Source organism: Caretta caretta, chromosome 6 (genome assembly GCF_965140235.1).
Source record: "Caretta caretta isolate rCarCar2 chromosome 6, rCarCar1.hap1, whole genome shotgun sequence".
NCBI lineage: Eukaryota > Metazoa > Chordata > Testudines > Cheloniidae > Caretta > Caretta caretta.
In genome coordinates, this window is record NC_134211.1 from 84,460,231 (window position 1) to 84,474,327 (window position 14,097).

Below are 14,097 nucleotides of genomic sequence, written 5' to 3' on the forward strand. Positions count from 1 at the left end.
GCAGTGCAGCAGGGCTCAGAAAGGCTCCCTGCCAGCCACAGCCCCACGTTCCTCCCAGAAGCAGCTGCGGCTGACTGCTGCTGGCACGTCTCTGTGTGCCTCTTGGTGGGAGGGGGGCAGCGGGTCTCCGTGCATTCCCCATGCCCGCAAGCACTACCCCTGCAGCTCCCATTGGGAGCAGGGGCAGTGCACGGAGCCACCTCCATCCCCGGCCACTTCCAGGAGCAGCATAGGGCCATGGCAGGCAGGCAGCATGCCTGAACACCCGCTCCCCCGCAGGACTTTTAGCAGCTTGGACTCAGAGATGGCGAGGGGGCAGAAGAGGCCGGACAGAAATGTCAGACGGGCCACATCTGGCCCACGGGCCGTATTTTATCCACCCCTGATCTAAATGCTACTACCCAAGATAGTTGAAGTTGCACTGTGGTTTCTCCAGGAAAACCCAGATTTCCAGGTTACAGTCCCTTCCATCAGTGTGAGGTTGGAAGCCCAATCCCACTGAAGAGAAAACAAAGGGAACTCTGAGATAAGCACTGTATGCCCTTTCAATGGGAGTGGACAATCTAGAGTTATATCTTTAATACACCCTGTAGATCATTCATACAATAAAGTAATTTGACACAAAATCTCTCCTCTAGTCCCTGCATGTGCAGGACATGTCTTGAATATGCTGGAGTATCTAGAGGACTGGGGCATTAGTATCCTTTTCCTTTAGAGATATAGGTCTCATGAAACTTCTAAAAATTAAAAAAAGAAGATTTATACTTAAGCAAAGCTAATATCTATTTAGAAGTAAGTCTCACCTTGTACAATTTTGCAAAGCACAGGAGACTTGATTAAATAGTATTTATCACTGCTGTAAATTCATGTTGAAGTCTGAATCAGAGTTCTCATTTACAGTTTCAGTTCCTTAATTATTGCAAGGAACAAACAGGCACCCAAACATTTTAAAAGTATGAAGATAATGATGCCTTTGAAACCTTCTCACGCATCATTATCTAATTATACCACCAATAATTTTTAGTTACTTGCAGTTTTATATTTGTGATATTCATTTTTGGCTATACACAATTGGCTATTTTGTTCTTGTAGTTTCTACTGAAGTGTAAGGTTTTGTAGCAAAACATCCTTTCATACCATACCCACAGAGCAGCTTTTTCATAGAAAACTATAAAGACTGCAAGTCAAGTGGCAAAGCCCAAATTTCAAAATGGTTATGAAAATATTATCTCATGTTGTGTAACTACCAACTCTGTAGCATGTAAAAACAAATGTATAATTTTCTATGGAAGTCTCCTTAATGCCATTAATAGTTAATTTGTAGTACAGTGGATAAAAGACAAGTTTGGATTATTCAAATAAGACTTCTGTAAACTGACTTTCATGAGGACAGAACGAAGAAAAATCTGTTTTGTATAGTTTAATGCCAGAAGGGACCATCAGATTATCTATTTTAATCTGATCTCCTGCATATTACAGGCCATTAAATTTCACCCAGATACTCATATTTTGAGTCCAATGACTTTAGCTGAACTAAATTTAGTTCTCAGGAGACTAAACTGCTGTGTGCTATAGGCAGAGAACAAGAGAGACCAAGGGTGTGTCTTCACTACGGGGGTAAATCGACCTAAATTACGCTACTCCAGCTATGTGAATAACGTAGCTGGAGTCTACGTAGCTTAGGTCATCTTACCTTGGTGTCTTCACTGCACTGCGCTGATGAGAGATGCTCTCCGGGGGTCAACCGGAAAGCACTCTGCCATCGATTTAGCGGGTCTTCACTAGACCCGCTAAATCGCCCTGAGGTACCACCAATCTCTGAGGTCTCTGCAATGGCAGGGAATTGATTAGGCAAGACATGCCCAGATGATCCTAGCAGATGATCTACACCCCATCCTATGACAAAGGCAGGAAAAAAAGCCAATGTCCCTGCCAATCTGTACTAACTTGCTTTGTTTTCTTTCACCATCTTTCCAAAGAGCCACACAAAACCAAAAATGGTGCAGTGTAGACTTCTAAGGTTCAGTACAATAGTGCTTTATACAATGCTTGGAATATCAAAGCTATTTTACTTTTATATTTTTTCCACTATATTAATGTTAAATGTAACTTTCTGAACACAAGCCACTATTTTAAGGACAAAAGTAAATAGGACAATTGCAAACAATAAGTAAGAACACACTGTTGTGATGGATGGCTTGCCCAACAGATAAAAATGTAGTTCCTCTATAAACCTTGGAGAGTTTAACAATATATTAAGTTATGCTACATTGCTTGCCTGGCAACAGGACCATTTATATTTGCAAAGGTAATGAAGCATTCTATAAATGGTATGAAAGACAATCAGAAAGCTGAAGGAACTTTGTGAGTCACTGTGCAACAAGAATACATTCTTTGTATTTTTGGGTATTGACTCAAAACTAAGGCTGTCATGCCACAATAGTGAAGAAATTGCCCTACTCTATACATCACTACTTGAAAAAAAAAATGACTATCAACAGATGGCTTATTGATAGAGGGGAGAAGGAGAAAGAAAAACCTGGGATACACTGCAGACTTTCATAGAGACGCTGAAAGTCTAAACCAACAGGTTGTGAAAAGCACTGGCAGCCTGATTTTAGGTGGGCATGCAATTATGCCAAGTTGTACATAATGTTTCTATACTTCAATTCATACTTTATGGCCACCAAGTAGACGTTCTTGTAAAGCAAAGTCAGTTAGAGAATCGCAAAAATAAAAGCTATTTTCTCTACTTTGAACACAAAAAAATCCAGCTTTTATTTAAAGTAACTGGAAGCTGAAAATAAGAGTAACTGCTTTTGGGGCACCTCAGAGAGAAGGAACCTGACCTCAGAAGAGGTTGGGTCAAGAGCAAAGTATCATCTTGGGCTCTCTCTCAAGGGCAAAGTAGGTTTCAAACACTACTGTGAGAAAGCTGGCACACCCTAGTCAAACTACTTGTGGAATGCCAGTTCTTGTTATTTCATACCATTTACAGTAACATCTACCCACACATTGTTAAAAAATTAAGAGTGCTGTTGACATGACAATGTCTGAACTCTAGAGAGAGAAGGGGGTCGAGATACACAGTAAGGAAGTCAATTAACCTAATCAAAGGCTGGTGTATAGTCCTTCACTACAGAGCGTGGGATGACCTGTGCAAACACAGCAGGGTGATCCACAAAAAAAAAAAAAGTCCAGGGAAATACCAACTTACAAAAGAGCACTTGTTTTTACTATTGCCACAGAAAAGAGCTGCTATGGTTTTTAAGACTCAAATAGCCGAATCTGAGGCCAGGTCTACACTACACTACAGACCTATCTCTCTATAACTATGTCACTCGGGGTATGAAAAATCCACATCCTTGAGCAACGTCGTTATACCAATCTAACCCTCCATGTAGACAGCACTATGTCAATAGGAGAGCTTCGCCCATCGACATAGCTACCGCCTCTCGGGGAGGTGGATTAACTACACCAATGGGAGAAGCTCTCCCGTTGGCATAGGAGTGTCTTCACTAAAACGCTACAGCACTGCAGTTGCACCACTGTAGTGCTCTATGTGATGACAAGCCCTTCAGAACAGCTTGCCTGTGCTCCTTTCATTTATGATCACATTATGATCAACTACCAAGAATCTGCAAAGAGGCCTGGTAGTTAATGCTGGGGATTTAGATTCAGAATAAATAAGCAATGAAAAATGGGGTCTGAAAGTAACATCAGCAGAAAAGTTAAGGGAAGGGATGGTGATTATGTTGTTCTGTAATAATTATTTGGCACTGGATGCGAAAGGAAAAGAAAGAAGAGAGGCTCCTACTGGCCGCTTCAAAAGGTATTCTGGAAGAGCTGCTTAATCAAGACCAGGGGTTTCAAACACGCAGCCCCGAGGAGTTACTTCCTGCAGTCCGCCTTAGGCGCCGACTCCACCAGCAGCCAAGATCCCCTCACCCCCTGCCGCCCGCATCCCTGCTCCTCCTGTCACCAAACAGCTGTTTGGCGGCGCTTCGGACTTTCCAGGAGGGAGAGGGGAGGAGCGGGGATGCGGCGCGCTCAGGGGAGTAGGCAGAGAAGAGGCAGGGATTTGGGGAAGGGGTTGGAATAGGCAGAGCAGGGAAGACGTTGTTAGCTGGATCAGCAAAACATAACCCACCTCTGGCCCTGCTGCTGCCAGCTCCCACACAGATGCTCTGGGGAGGAGGGCAGGCAGGCTCTCCGAGCTGCTGTTTAAGGCAGTGTTTACAGTCACTCTCACTCTGGGGGTGGGGATGTCTGCTGCGTGCATTTCAATGAGCCGTTTCCACAGTTCGCTGAAGTTTACCCAGGTCAAACTGCCCAAGCTCGACAAACAGCCTTGCAGGTCCTCACTCCGGACCAAGCCATTGAGTTTGCTCTTCCTGCATCCCCAATCCTCCCCTCCAGCTATACCCCGACTCACACCAACCCTCGGCCAGCCCCTTCACCACTCTTCAAACCTCCCCTCCCTCAAGGGAGGGCCAAACACACCCACCATTGAAATCCATCCCCATTGAGCCCATGCACAGCGTGAAATGCTGGGGGAGAAGAGAGCCAGGAAAGCAGCAGCAGCAGCCAGTCACTGGGAAAAGCCCTTTTCCTTTAACACTGGGAGGGAGGGAAAGGGAAGGCGAATCAGAGAGAAATATCACGGGGGGGGAGGGAAGGGAAGGGAACAGGGATCTTGGATTTTCCAGTTTACAAAAGCCAAGCCTGTTCCCCCACACCTCTCACCCTCAACAACACCTGGGTGGGAAAAAAAATCCCTGAACCTCCTAGGGGACGCGGACACTTCAACACAGGTGCTGACTGCTGAGTAAATTCACTCAATAGAGTCCTACAACTCCCAGCATGCTCTACTCCACCTTGCACCGAGCTGCCGCCTTAGAGACGGAGCAAGGCACGCTGTGAGTAGTTGGGAAGAATGTTTGTTAAAAGCGGCAAAGTATTTTGTATGAATAGTTACTTTAAAAAGTTCCCGCCATTACAGCTATGTTGATAGACTATTAGTGTAGATCAGGGGTCGGCAACCTATGGCATGCGTGCCAAAGACGGCACGCATGCCGATTTTTAATGGCATGCTGCTGCCTGCCGGGTCCCAGCCACCGGCCCCGCTCATCCTGCTGCCGAACCCAGGCCGGCTGAGCGGGGCCCGAGCGAGGCCCCCAGCAGGCAGCAGCGTGCCATTAAAAATCCTGCCTGCCCCCTTCCCCCCGCTGGGGCAGGGTGAAGAAGCTTGGTCCTGCCGGCTGCTGCTGCAGGGCAGGCAAGGTCCCCTCTCCCACGCCTCTTCCTCCAGCGTGCTGGGTTCCTGCCCCTCCTCCTCTCCCTCCGTTGCCCGGTAGGGGGAGAAGTGGAGCCAGAGCATGCTTCCTGCTCCAGGGAGGAGGCGGAGAAGAGGTGGGGTTCCAGACCTTGGGGAAGGGGGGTGGAATCAGGGCATATCCCCTCCAGCCCCCTGCCGTGAGCTGCTCTGGGCAGGGAGCACCCCCAGGACACTAGCCCACACCCACACCCTCTGCCCTGACCCCTACATCCCCCTCTCACACCCCCCAGCCTCCTGCCCTGACCCTGCACCCCCCCGACAACCCCAGCCCTGACTGCAGCACCCCCACACACATACCCAGCCCCCCCGCACCCTATGCCCTGACTCTTGCACCCCCCACATTCCCACCCCCATCCCGATCACCAAACAGGAGCTACTATACTGCTCCCCTCCCCCTACATTCCCACCTGCACCCCTCGCACCAAATGGGAGATGCCCTGGTAAGCACTCCACACCCAAACCTCCTGCCTCAACCCTGAGCCCCCTCCCTCATTCTAGCTCCTGGCCAGACCCTACACCCCAACCTGATCCTTCACCCCCAGCTCTGTGCTCAGTGCACTCCCACCCTCAGCTCAGTGCAGAGAGAGAGGAAGAGAATGGGCTGAACCAGGGAGAAGGTAGGTACCCACTCTATGTGGGCAGAGCCGGGATCCCAGACCGGCAGCGGGCTGAGCGGGGCTGACAGCTGGGACCCTGGCTGGCAGGAGCCGGCGGATGGAACCCCAGACTGGCAGCGGGCTGAGTGGCAGAGGGCTGAGCCACTAAGCCCACTGCCGGTCTGGGGTCCCGGCCGCTGGCCCTGCTCAGCCCGCTGCCGGCCCCTTGCCAGCCGGGGTCCCGGCTGCAGGCCCCACTCAGCCTGCTGCCGGCCTAGGTGAACGGAACCCCACGCTGGCAGCGGGCTAGCAGCATAAGATCAACAAGTTAATTTAATTTTAAATGAAGCTTCTTAAACATTTGGAAAACCTTGTTTACTTTACATACGACAATAGTTTAGTTATATAATATATAGACAGAGACCTTCTAAAAAAACGTTAAAATGGATTACTGGCAAGCGAAACCTTAAATGAAAGTGAATAAATGAAGCCTCGGCACACCACTTCTGAAACGTTGCTGACCCCTGGTGTATATCATCATGAGTGTTACTGACCACATAAGGAATAGTTTCAGGTGTTTATATTTTATTAAAACCCCTCTTCGCATTACAGTTTTAAAAAAGTTAATACATTGACTTTTAATAGTATACTATATTAATCTTCATTTTTTACTACACTTTTGTATCGTTGTATGAAAAGGTTTCAGCGATGAGGCCCTCGGGGCCAATATACTAGTCCTCATGATGATTTGAGTTTGAGATCCCTGGTCAAGACCCTTGACTAACACATTTTTAAAGGCATTAAATGAGACCGTACTATGAACATGTTACTACAGGAGCTTGTAGCAGTAGTGGGAGGGAAAATATAGAATTTTCTAAACAAGATCAGACTACTGGTATACAAAGGCCTGCAACTATGGCCATTATCTAATACTTCACAGAAGGGCAACCTATTTATTTCTAGAAATATCACACACATTCACTCTCTCTCTCACTTCTGCAGTGGCTGGCATTGTAAGTGCTCACTGATCATTCTCCCCAGCGTCCCTCTCTTATTTACTCTGCATTTTTCAGTAGGAATACTAAAAAGACTCTACAATACACTTGCCAAACAGTGCAAGTCCACAAGAGTAACAGTCCTTCCTGACCTCTTAACTGCATTTTATGCTTCATGACCAAAACCAATTAAATCTTAACATGTATGCCTACATACCGTTATTGGTCAAAATTACCTGTCCCCCTTTAAAAATCCAGCTACGGTACCTAACTTTATGCCAGATGTGTCAAATATATGATTTGCATGATATATTTTTGTGGTCTACATGGCATTTTCAGAAACTTAGCTTTCATTTTAAGAAGTTCCTAATTTTTATGGGGTTGTCTATATTAGCTATCACATGCTAGCTAACCCCAAGCCAAGCATGACTTTTCCTCCCTCAATCTAGCTGGTCAAGGTCAATTCTTCCTAAGAGACTGACTTAAGCCAAAACAATATGGACAATGGTTACACCAGTTTAAGTACATCTGCATTTTTCAATCAATCTAGTTAAACTGGTACATTTTTCGAACACAGAGAAGGTCCAGACACGGAAGAAGAAGAGAAACAAAGGGCAGAAATAGGTGCAAGCCCAATGGTTAGAATATTTTCTAACTGATACTGAACACAAAAATGAGGTACCAAACTAAAAGTAAATGATTAAATAACAAAAATTCTGTTACTAAAAGTCCTAGTTGCACACATACTGTGGCACAAGCCTCCCATTGTTATCAGTGGGAGGTATGCTATAAACTGAAAAGAGAAGATAGCGTTAATATATTACCTAGGCCCTGGCCTATACTTAAAGATGGAATTCAGTGCTCTCCACCAAATCTGTCACCCCTGCTCAATGCAATAGAAGATTTAAGAAGCACATGTAGGAGAGAAAAAAAGATCTGAGTGGGAACTATACAGATGCAAAATATGAATCTCCTAAAATACAAATGAACCTGGATTAAACTACTTTTTACAAAAGCTATTTAAAAAAACACTTGAGTGGAGGGATTAGGGGAATATAAACAACAAGCTAAAGTATACTTGTTAAGCCGCGTTGTTTCTATCCTGAGAGGAGAAGAATCCCAAACCATAATAGCATTTAAAAACCATCAAAACAAATCAGTGTCGGTAACGGCATTTAGATACCCGGACCGTTATGGAGGCGAGGAGTTATGACCAAGGGTACACAACTGGAACTAAGATTCAGGTAAAATGCACACACAAGCCCAAGAGAAAAACGCCGCCACCACCACCACACCCCCACCGCGTACCCCAGTGTGAGGGGCCCAGGAACTCGCAGATCAGACCCCACAACCCAGACACAGGGGCCCCGGATCCTGCAAAACAGAACCGCCCCCGCCCCGCCAGGGACCCTCAGGACAGAGCCGCAGCCCTCCTACCGGGTGCCAGGCGCCGGCAGGGCAGGGCAGGGCCCGGTCCCCAGCTGCCAGCGGCCTGGGAGCCCCCGCAGATGCACTTACTCCTCTGTCCTCTTCGGAGAGGAAATCTGGGCCGTCGTCCGAGCCTTCCTGCTCCGGGGGGAGACAAAGCGCACAGGTTAGTGACCCGGCCACACGCCCCTCCCGCCCGACTCCCAGCGGCGCCCGCAGTCGCCCAGACACCCACCATCATGGCTGCTCCCCGCGCTCCCTCCCTCCGCAAGCGCAGGCCCAGCCCGCCGGGCAGCCCGGAGCCGAGGGGAGGGGCCGGGCGGAGCTAAAGCGGGAGGCGGAGGCTGTTGCTGAGCCAGTGCGCTCCTCGGTCGGCCCTTCTGGGCGGGCCCGCAGCTCCCGCAGAGAGCAGCAGGGGCGCCGAGGGAGCCCTGAGGCGAGGCCAGGGACCCGTTGCGTGGCTGGCGCCCACGCTGCAGGGGCAGGGTGTAGGGAGCGCTGAGGCGAGGTGAGGGCCTCCATAGCTGGATAGGTGGCACTCCTGCACCCTTACTGCTAACAATGGGTTTCAGAGTAGCAGCCCTGTTAGTCTGTATTTGCAAAAAGAAAAGGAGGACTTGTGGCACCTTAGAGACTAACCAATTTATTTGAGCATAAGCTTTCGTGAGCTACAGCTCACCTTATCCGATGAAGTGAGCTGTAGCTCACGAAAGCTCATGCTCAAATAAATTGGTTAGTCTCTAAGGTGCCACAAGTACTCCTTTTCTTTTTGCAAATACAGACTAACATGACTGCTACTCTGAAAAGACTCCTGTGACACCTGATAGACTAACAAAAGCATTGGTGCATATGCTTTTGTGGGTGGATACCCACTTCGTCAGATGCATGGAACAGAGTATTTCAGCACCAGTGACAAATATAGAGGTGAAATAAACTTTCTGTTCTTACTTGAGATACCCCATTTTATGCATCCCAGGATTGTATTAGGTGTTTTGGCCACAGCATCACACTGGGACCTCTTGGTCAGGTGATAGTGCACCACAAACCCCCAAATCTTTTTCGGAGTCACTGCTTCTTAGGATAGCATCCCCCATCCTGTAAATATGGCCTACATTCTTTGTTCTTTGGGTTAGGCTCTCCCCCCACCCCGAGTCTTCTTTTCTCAAGATTAAACATGCCCAGTTTGTTTAACCTTTCCTCATAGGTCAAGTTTTCTAAACCTTCGATCATTTTTGTCCCTCTGGACTCTCTCCAATTGGCCACATTTTTCCAAATTGGACACAGTACTCCATTTGAGCCCCCACCAGCGCCCAGTAGAGTGGGCCAACTATCTAGAATGTCTTACATACACCACTGGACTTCCACCCAGGGAGCTAATATTTAACCAAAAACTCCCACCCGCAGGCGCCAGCTTCCTCTGGGGTCCGAGGGTACTCAACCCCCCGCTCAGGTCCTGCCCCAAACCCACCCCACCTCTTCCGACCTATTCTATGGACATCTTACATGACACCTCTTAGATACAAATTATGAAATTAGTGAGTTGGGGTACACTGACCTGGTCAGGCCAGCTGAAACTCACTACCAGATACTGGTAAGCCCCTTTCCCTCTTGCACTGGGATGCTGTAGGGCAGTGGTTCTCAAAGCCAGTCTGCCGCTTGTTCAGGGAAAGCCCCTGGTGCGCCAGACCGGTTTGTTTACCTGCCGTGTCCGCAGCTTCGACCGATCGCGGCTCCCACTGGTCGCAGTTCGCCGCTCCAGGCCAATGGGGGCTGGGAGAAGGGCGGACAGCATTGTTCCTTCCCTGAACAAGCAGCGGACCGGCTTTGAGAACCACTGCTGCAGGGTTATACCAACCCCTCAGCCCCCACATTATTTTTGCCCCCCAAAACATACATCGGCACCTTGCTCTTCATCCCACTCCCAGGCATGGGTGACAGATGCAGAGTTCTCCCCCTTTCCATGTCTGGTATTCCAAGATGGGTGAGGGAGGAGCAGAAAGCAGCCTGACCCATTTTTCAGAAGAAAGGAGGGAGGGAGCAGAGTTGCCAGGCTCTTTCTGTTCCCTCTAGCCACCCTTGTGAAAATGACGTCAGCTCCTTCCTTTTCTCCCATCCCTACCCAAAAACTCCTGCCAGGAGAGCTCTGCCTGCATTGTGCAGCAGTTCTGATTGGCTGCTCTTCCCCAGAAGGTGAGGAAATGGGAAAAGCAGCAGCCTGTGACAATCAGACAGACAGCCTGTCCATTAGCCTGCCCCTGCCATAATACACTTGTGTTGGGTGTTGGACATTTTAGGTAGGGTGACCATATTTCCCTAAACTGAAAATGGAACACTGGGTAAGAGATGGTCAGTGCTCTGGGGAGGTTACTTACAGTACACACACAAAAAATAAGGTAGTTTAATATATTTTATATATACAGTAAAAGATTTGTTATCTGGCATCTTGTGGGAATGGGAGGTGGGGGGTGCCAGTTAGTCAAATATTCTGGTTTACTAAGAGTTATACTTACCAATAGAATACCAATTTTCAAAGAATTAGAATAAAACAAAATAATAAAGTATAAAATAGAGGTACTCAACAATCCAGTAGCAGTACTGCACTGCAGAGTGGTTGGTTTCTTAAAGCACTTAGGTGTATACAGGTAAAGTTTTCTATACAGTAGGTTATCTTATGACACTACATATCACTATGGGCAGCGCATGACGTACACCCAGATCACTAAAAATACACTTAACAGTAAAACTATACTGAACATAATTTAATCTTTCTTTGATGATTCAGAAGGCATTTCACAATCTTGCAGGTCTCAGGGTCATCATTATCAACATCAATTATTGTAGCTGTAGAAGGTGTAGGAGATTGGTCTGAATCTGTACTGACCCTATGACACACCCTGGAAGCTGCTTTTTTGAATAAATTCCCGATGTCAGCTTGCTTAATTGTCTTCTGCCTCTTTTGCATAAAGGTAGAGTGCAGAACGTGCAACTGCATAACCTCCTGGGCAGTATAACATGGCTGTCTTTTTGCGAATTTAATTATTGTATCAAAAACTGAAACAGCCTTTCCCCAAGTTATTTTTTCCTCTTCACTAAAATCTTCTTCACTGTCTCTATCAGTGTCCTTTGACTTTTCAGGATTCAAAGCATTCTCTATTATTTGTGTATCAGTAACAGTATGTACCACTTCAACCTCCTTGTCAGCTTCAACCCACTCTTATATCCCACTTTCATGATGTTTGTAGATGGGGTGAAGAAGCAGTATCCTTCACCATTTCAAGAATTTGTGCGAATGTATTTTTTCTAACTCTTACTTTAAAGCCTTCAAATTCCTCCTAATCAGAAGACACTTCTGCAAATATAACACTAGGCCACAATCTTATCCAAGCTCTCCTTAATGTTTCACTTAAAAGAATTCCAGACACAAGCAACATTAAAAATTGCATCTTTTATTGTTTATAACGAGATTGAAAGTCCTGTATAATGCCTTCATGATTGATAAACTTTCTCAGGAAATCTCTTCTGTAATAACATTTCATATTCTGGATAATGCCCTGGTCCATAGGTTGAATCAATGAAATAACATTGGAAGGCAGGAAGATGGTAAAAATATTACCACACACTAACTGTGTTTCATGGGATTGAGCTCTACAATTGTCTAGCAATAGAATAATTTTGCTATCTTCAGGTAAGCCTATTTTTCTAAAATGTTCTTTCACTGCAGGTACAAAAATATGATGAAACCAATCATAAAAACTTTCTTTGTCCATCCATGAATTACCTTGCGCTTTGTAAACAACAGGTAAATGTGCAACACCTTTGAAAGCTCTAGAACAATTATATTTTCCAGTCACCAAAAGTTTTATTTTATGCAAGCCTGCAGCATTAGCACCCATAAGAACGGTTAGTCTGTCTTTATTCTGCTTTAAACCAGCAGCACTAGATTCCCTTGCACCTGCTAGGGTAGATTTGGCAAGCATCGCCAAAATCAGCCAGTTTCATCAGCATTAGAAATTTGTTCAGGGGATAGATCATGTTCAGCAGTTAAATTTTTTAAAAGTTCACAATATTTTTCTGCAGCTTCATGGTCAGTCAGTTTATGTTCACCAGAAACAGGTAACTTTCTAATGCCATGACAAAGTTTAAAACATGAAAGCCATCCATCAGAAAATGCACATGGCTCAGACGATTGCATTTGCTTATAATAATCTTTTGCCTTTTCAACGAGCATTGGGCTGGAGATAGGGGCACCCTCCGATAGTTTCAATGAAAACCATTAATATAAAACACGAACTAGCTGCTCTAATTTAGGCATACACAGAGAACAGCATTGTTCAATAGCTTTATTTGACTCACAACTAGCAAAAAATTTGAGCAATTGTCCGTTCTGAGCCTTGATGCTGTATATAGTGGATGAGCCAACATTGTACTTTTGCATCAAAACATTCCTATTCTCACCCTTTTCAAGACGTGTACAAATATCTCTTTTCTGTTTTAATGTCAACACAACTCTCTTACGCTTCTCTCCTTTGCTTTTGGTTGGTATTTTGGATGCCATAATGGTAGGGTGGTGTTGATATTTTACAATAAACACAGGACAATACACTCAGTAATAAATTGACCGATCACAATGGCAGATACAAACAGAAAGAACAACATTCGGCTCTTCTCGGCTAACTCGAGCATAGTCCGACTGTTCTCAGAAATACTCAGGTCCCGAATAGCTTCGGCATCAATTCTGGTTAGCTTTGGCATTGGTCCTGGTTACTAGATTGAAGATTAGGTTTGCCAACTTTCTAATAGCACAAAACCAAACATCCTTGGCCTGCCCCACCCCTTCCCTTCCCTCCACCACCCTCACTCACTCGCTCATTTTCACCGGGCTGGGGCAGGGGGTTGGAATGTGGGAGGGGGTGAGGGCTTAGCCTTTGGCTGGGGGTGTGGGCTCTGGGGGGGTGCCAGGAATGAGGGGTTTGGGGTGCAGAAGGCAGCTCCAGGCTGGGGGATGGGACCAAGGGGTTCCGCATGTAAGAGGTGGCTCCGAGCTGAGGCGGGTGTTGGGGCGTGAGAGAGGGTATAGGCTCTGGGATGGGGGTGTGGGTGCGGGCTCTGGGGTGGGGTTGGGGCTGAGGGGTTCAGACTGTGGGAGGGGGCTTCGGGCTGAGTCTGGAGGTGTGGGGGGGGTACAGGCTCTGGGCTGGGGGTGTGGGCTCCGGGATGAGGCCAGAAGTGAGGGGTTCATGGTGCGGGAGGTGAATCCAGGCTGGGGCAGGGGGTTGGGTGCAGGAGGGGCTGAGGGCTCCGGCTGGAGGTGTGGGCTCTGGGGTGGGGCCAGGGATGAAAGGTTTGGGATGCAGGAGGGGGCTCAAGCAGGGGCCAAGGGGTTCCGAGTGCAGGAGTGGGTACAGGGCACAGGCTCTGGGAAGGACTTTGGGTGCAGGAGGGAGTTTGGGGCACAGGGGTTTCAGGGTGCCGGATCCAGGCGGCACTCACCTCAGGTGGCTCCTCGCAAGCAGCAACATGTCCCTGCTGCTCCTAGGCGGAGGCGCAGCTAGATGGCTCTGCCCGCTATGTCCACCCACAGGTGCTGCCCCCACAGCTCACATTGGCCACGGTTCCCAACCAGAGTCAGCGCTTGGGGTGGGGGTAGTGCACGGAGCCCCCATGGCCATTCCTCCTCCTAGGAGCAGCAGGGACATGTCACCGCTTCCAGCAAGAATTACAGAGCCAGGTAGGGAGCCTG

At 47.4% G+C, this 14,097-nt stretch overlaps 1 protein-coding gene across 3 annotated transcripts in view; it reads right to left on the minus strand.

Moving 5' to 3' along the window:
- Positions 1 to 8,685, minus strand: part of SNX6 (sorting nexin 6) — a 54,285-nt gene extending 45,600 nt beyond the window's left edge. Inside the window, exons 1-2 of one of the 3 annotated variants that reach the window (XM_048853955.2) lie at positions 8,593 to 8,685; positions 8,448 to 8,495 (exon numbers count right to left, since the gene is read on the minus strand). In XM_048853955.2, coding sequence (XP_048709912.1) covers positions 8,448 to 8,495; positions 8,593 to 8,598 — 54 coding nt within the window. In that variant the 5' untranslated portion in view covers positions 8,599 to 8,685. Of the gene's footprint in view, positions 1 to 8,366; positions 8,496 to 8,592 lie in introns of all 3 variants that reach the window. The other 2 variants (XM_048853954.2, XM_048853957.2) reach the window with 2 other exon arrangements.
- Positions 8,686 to 14,097: the final 5,412 nt, after the last annotated feature.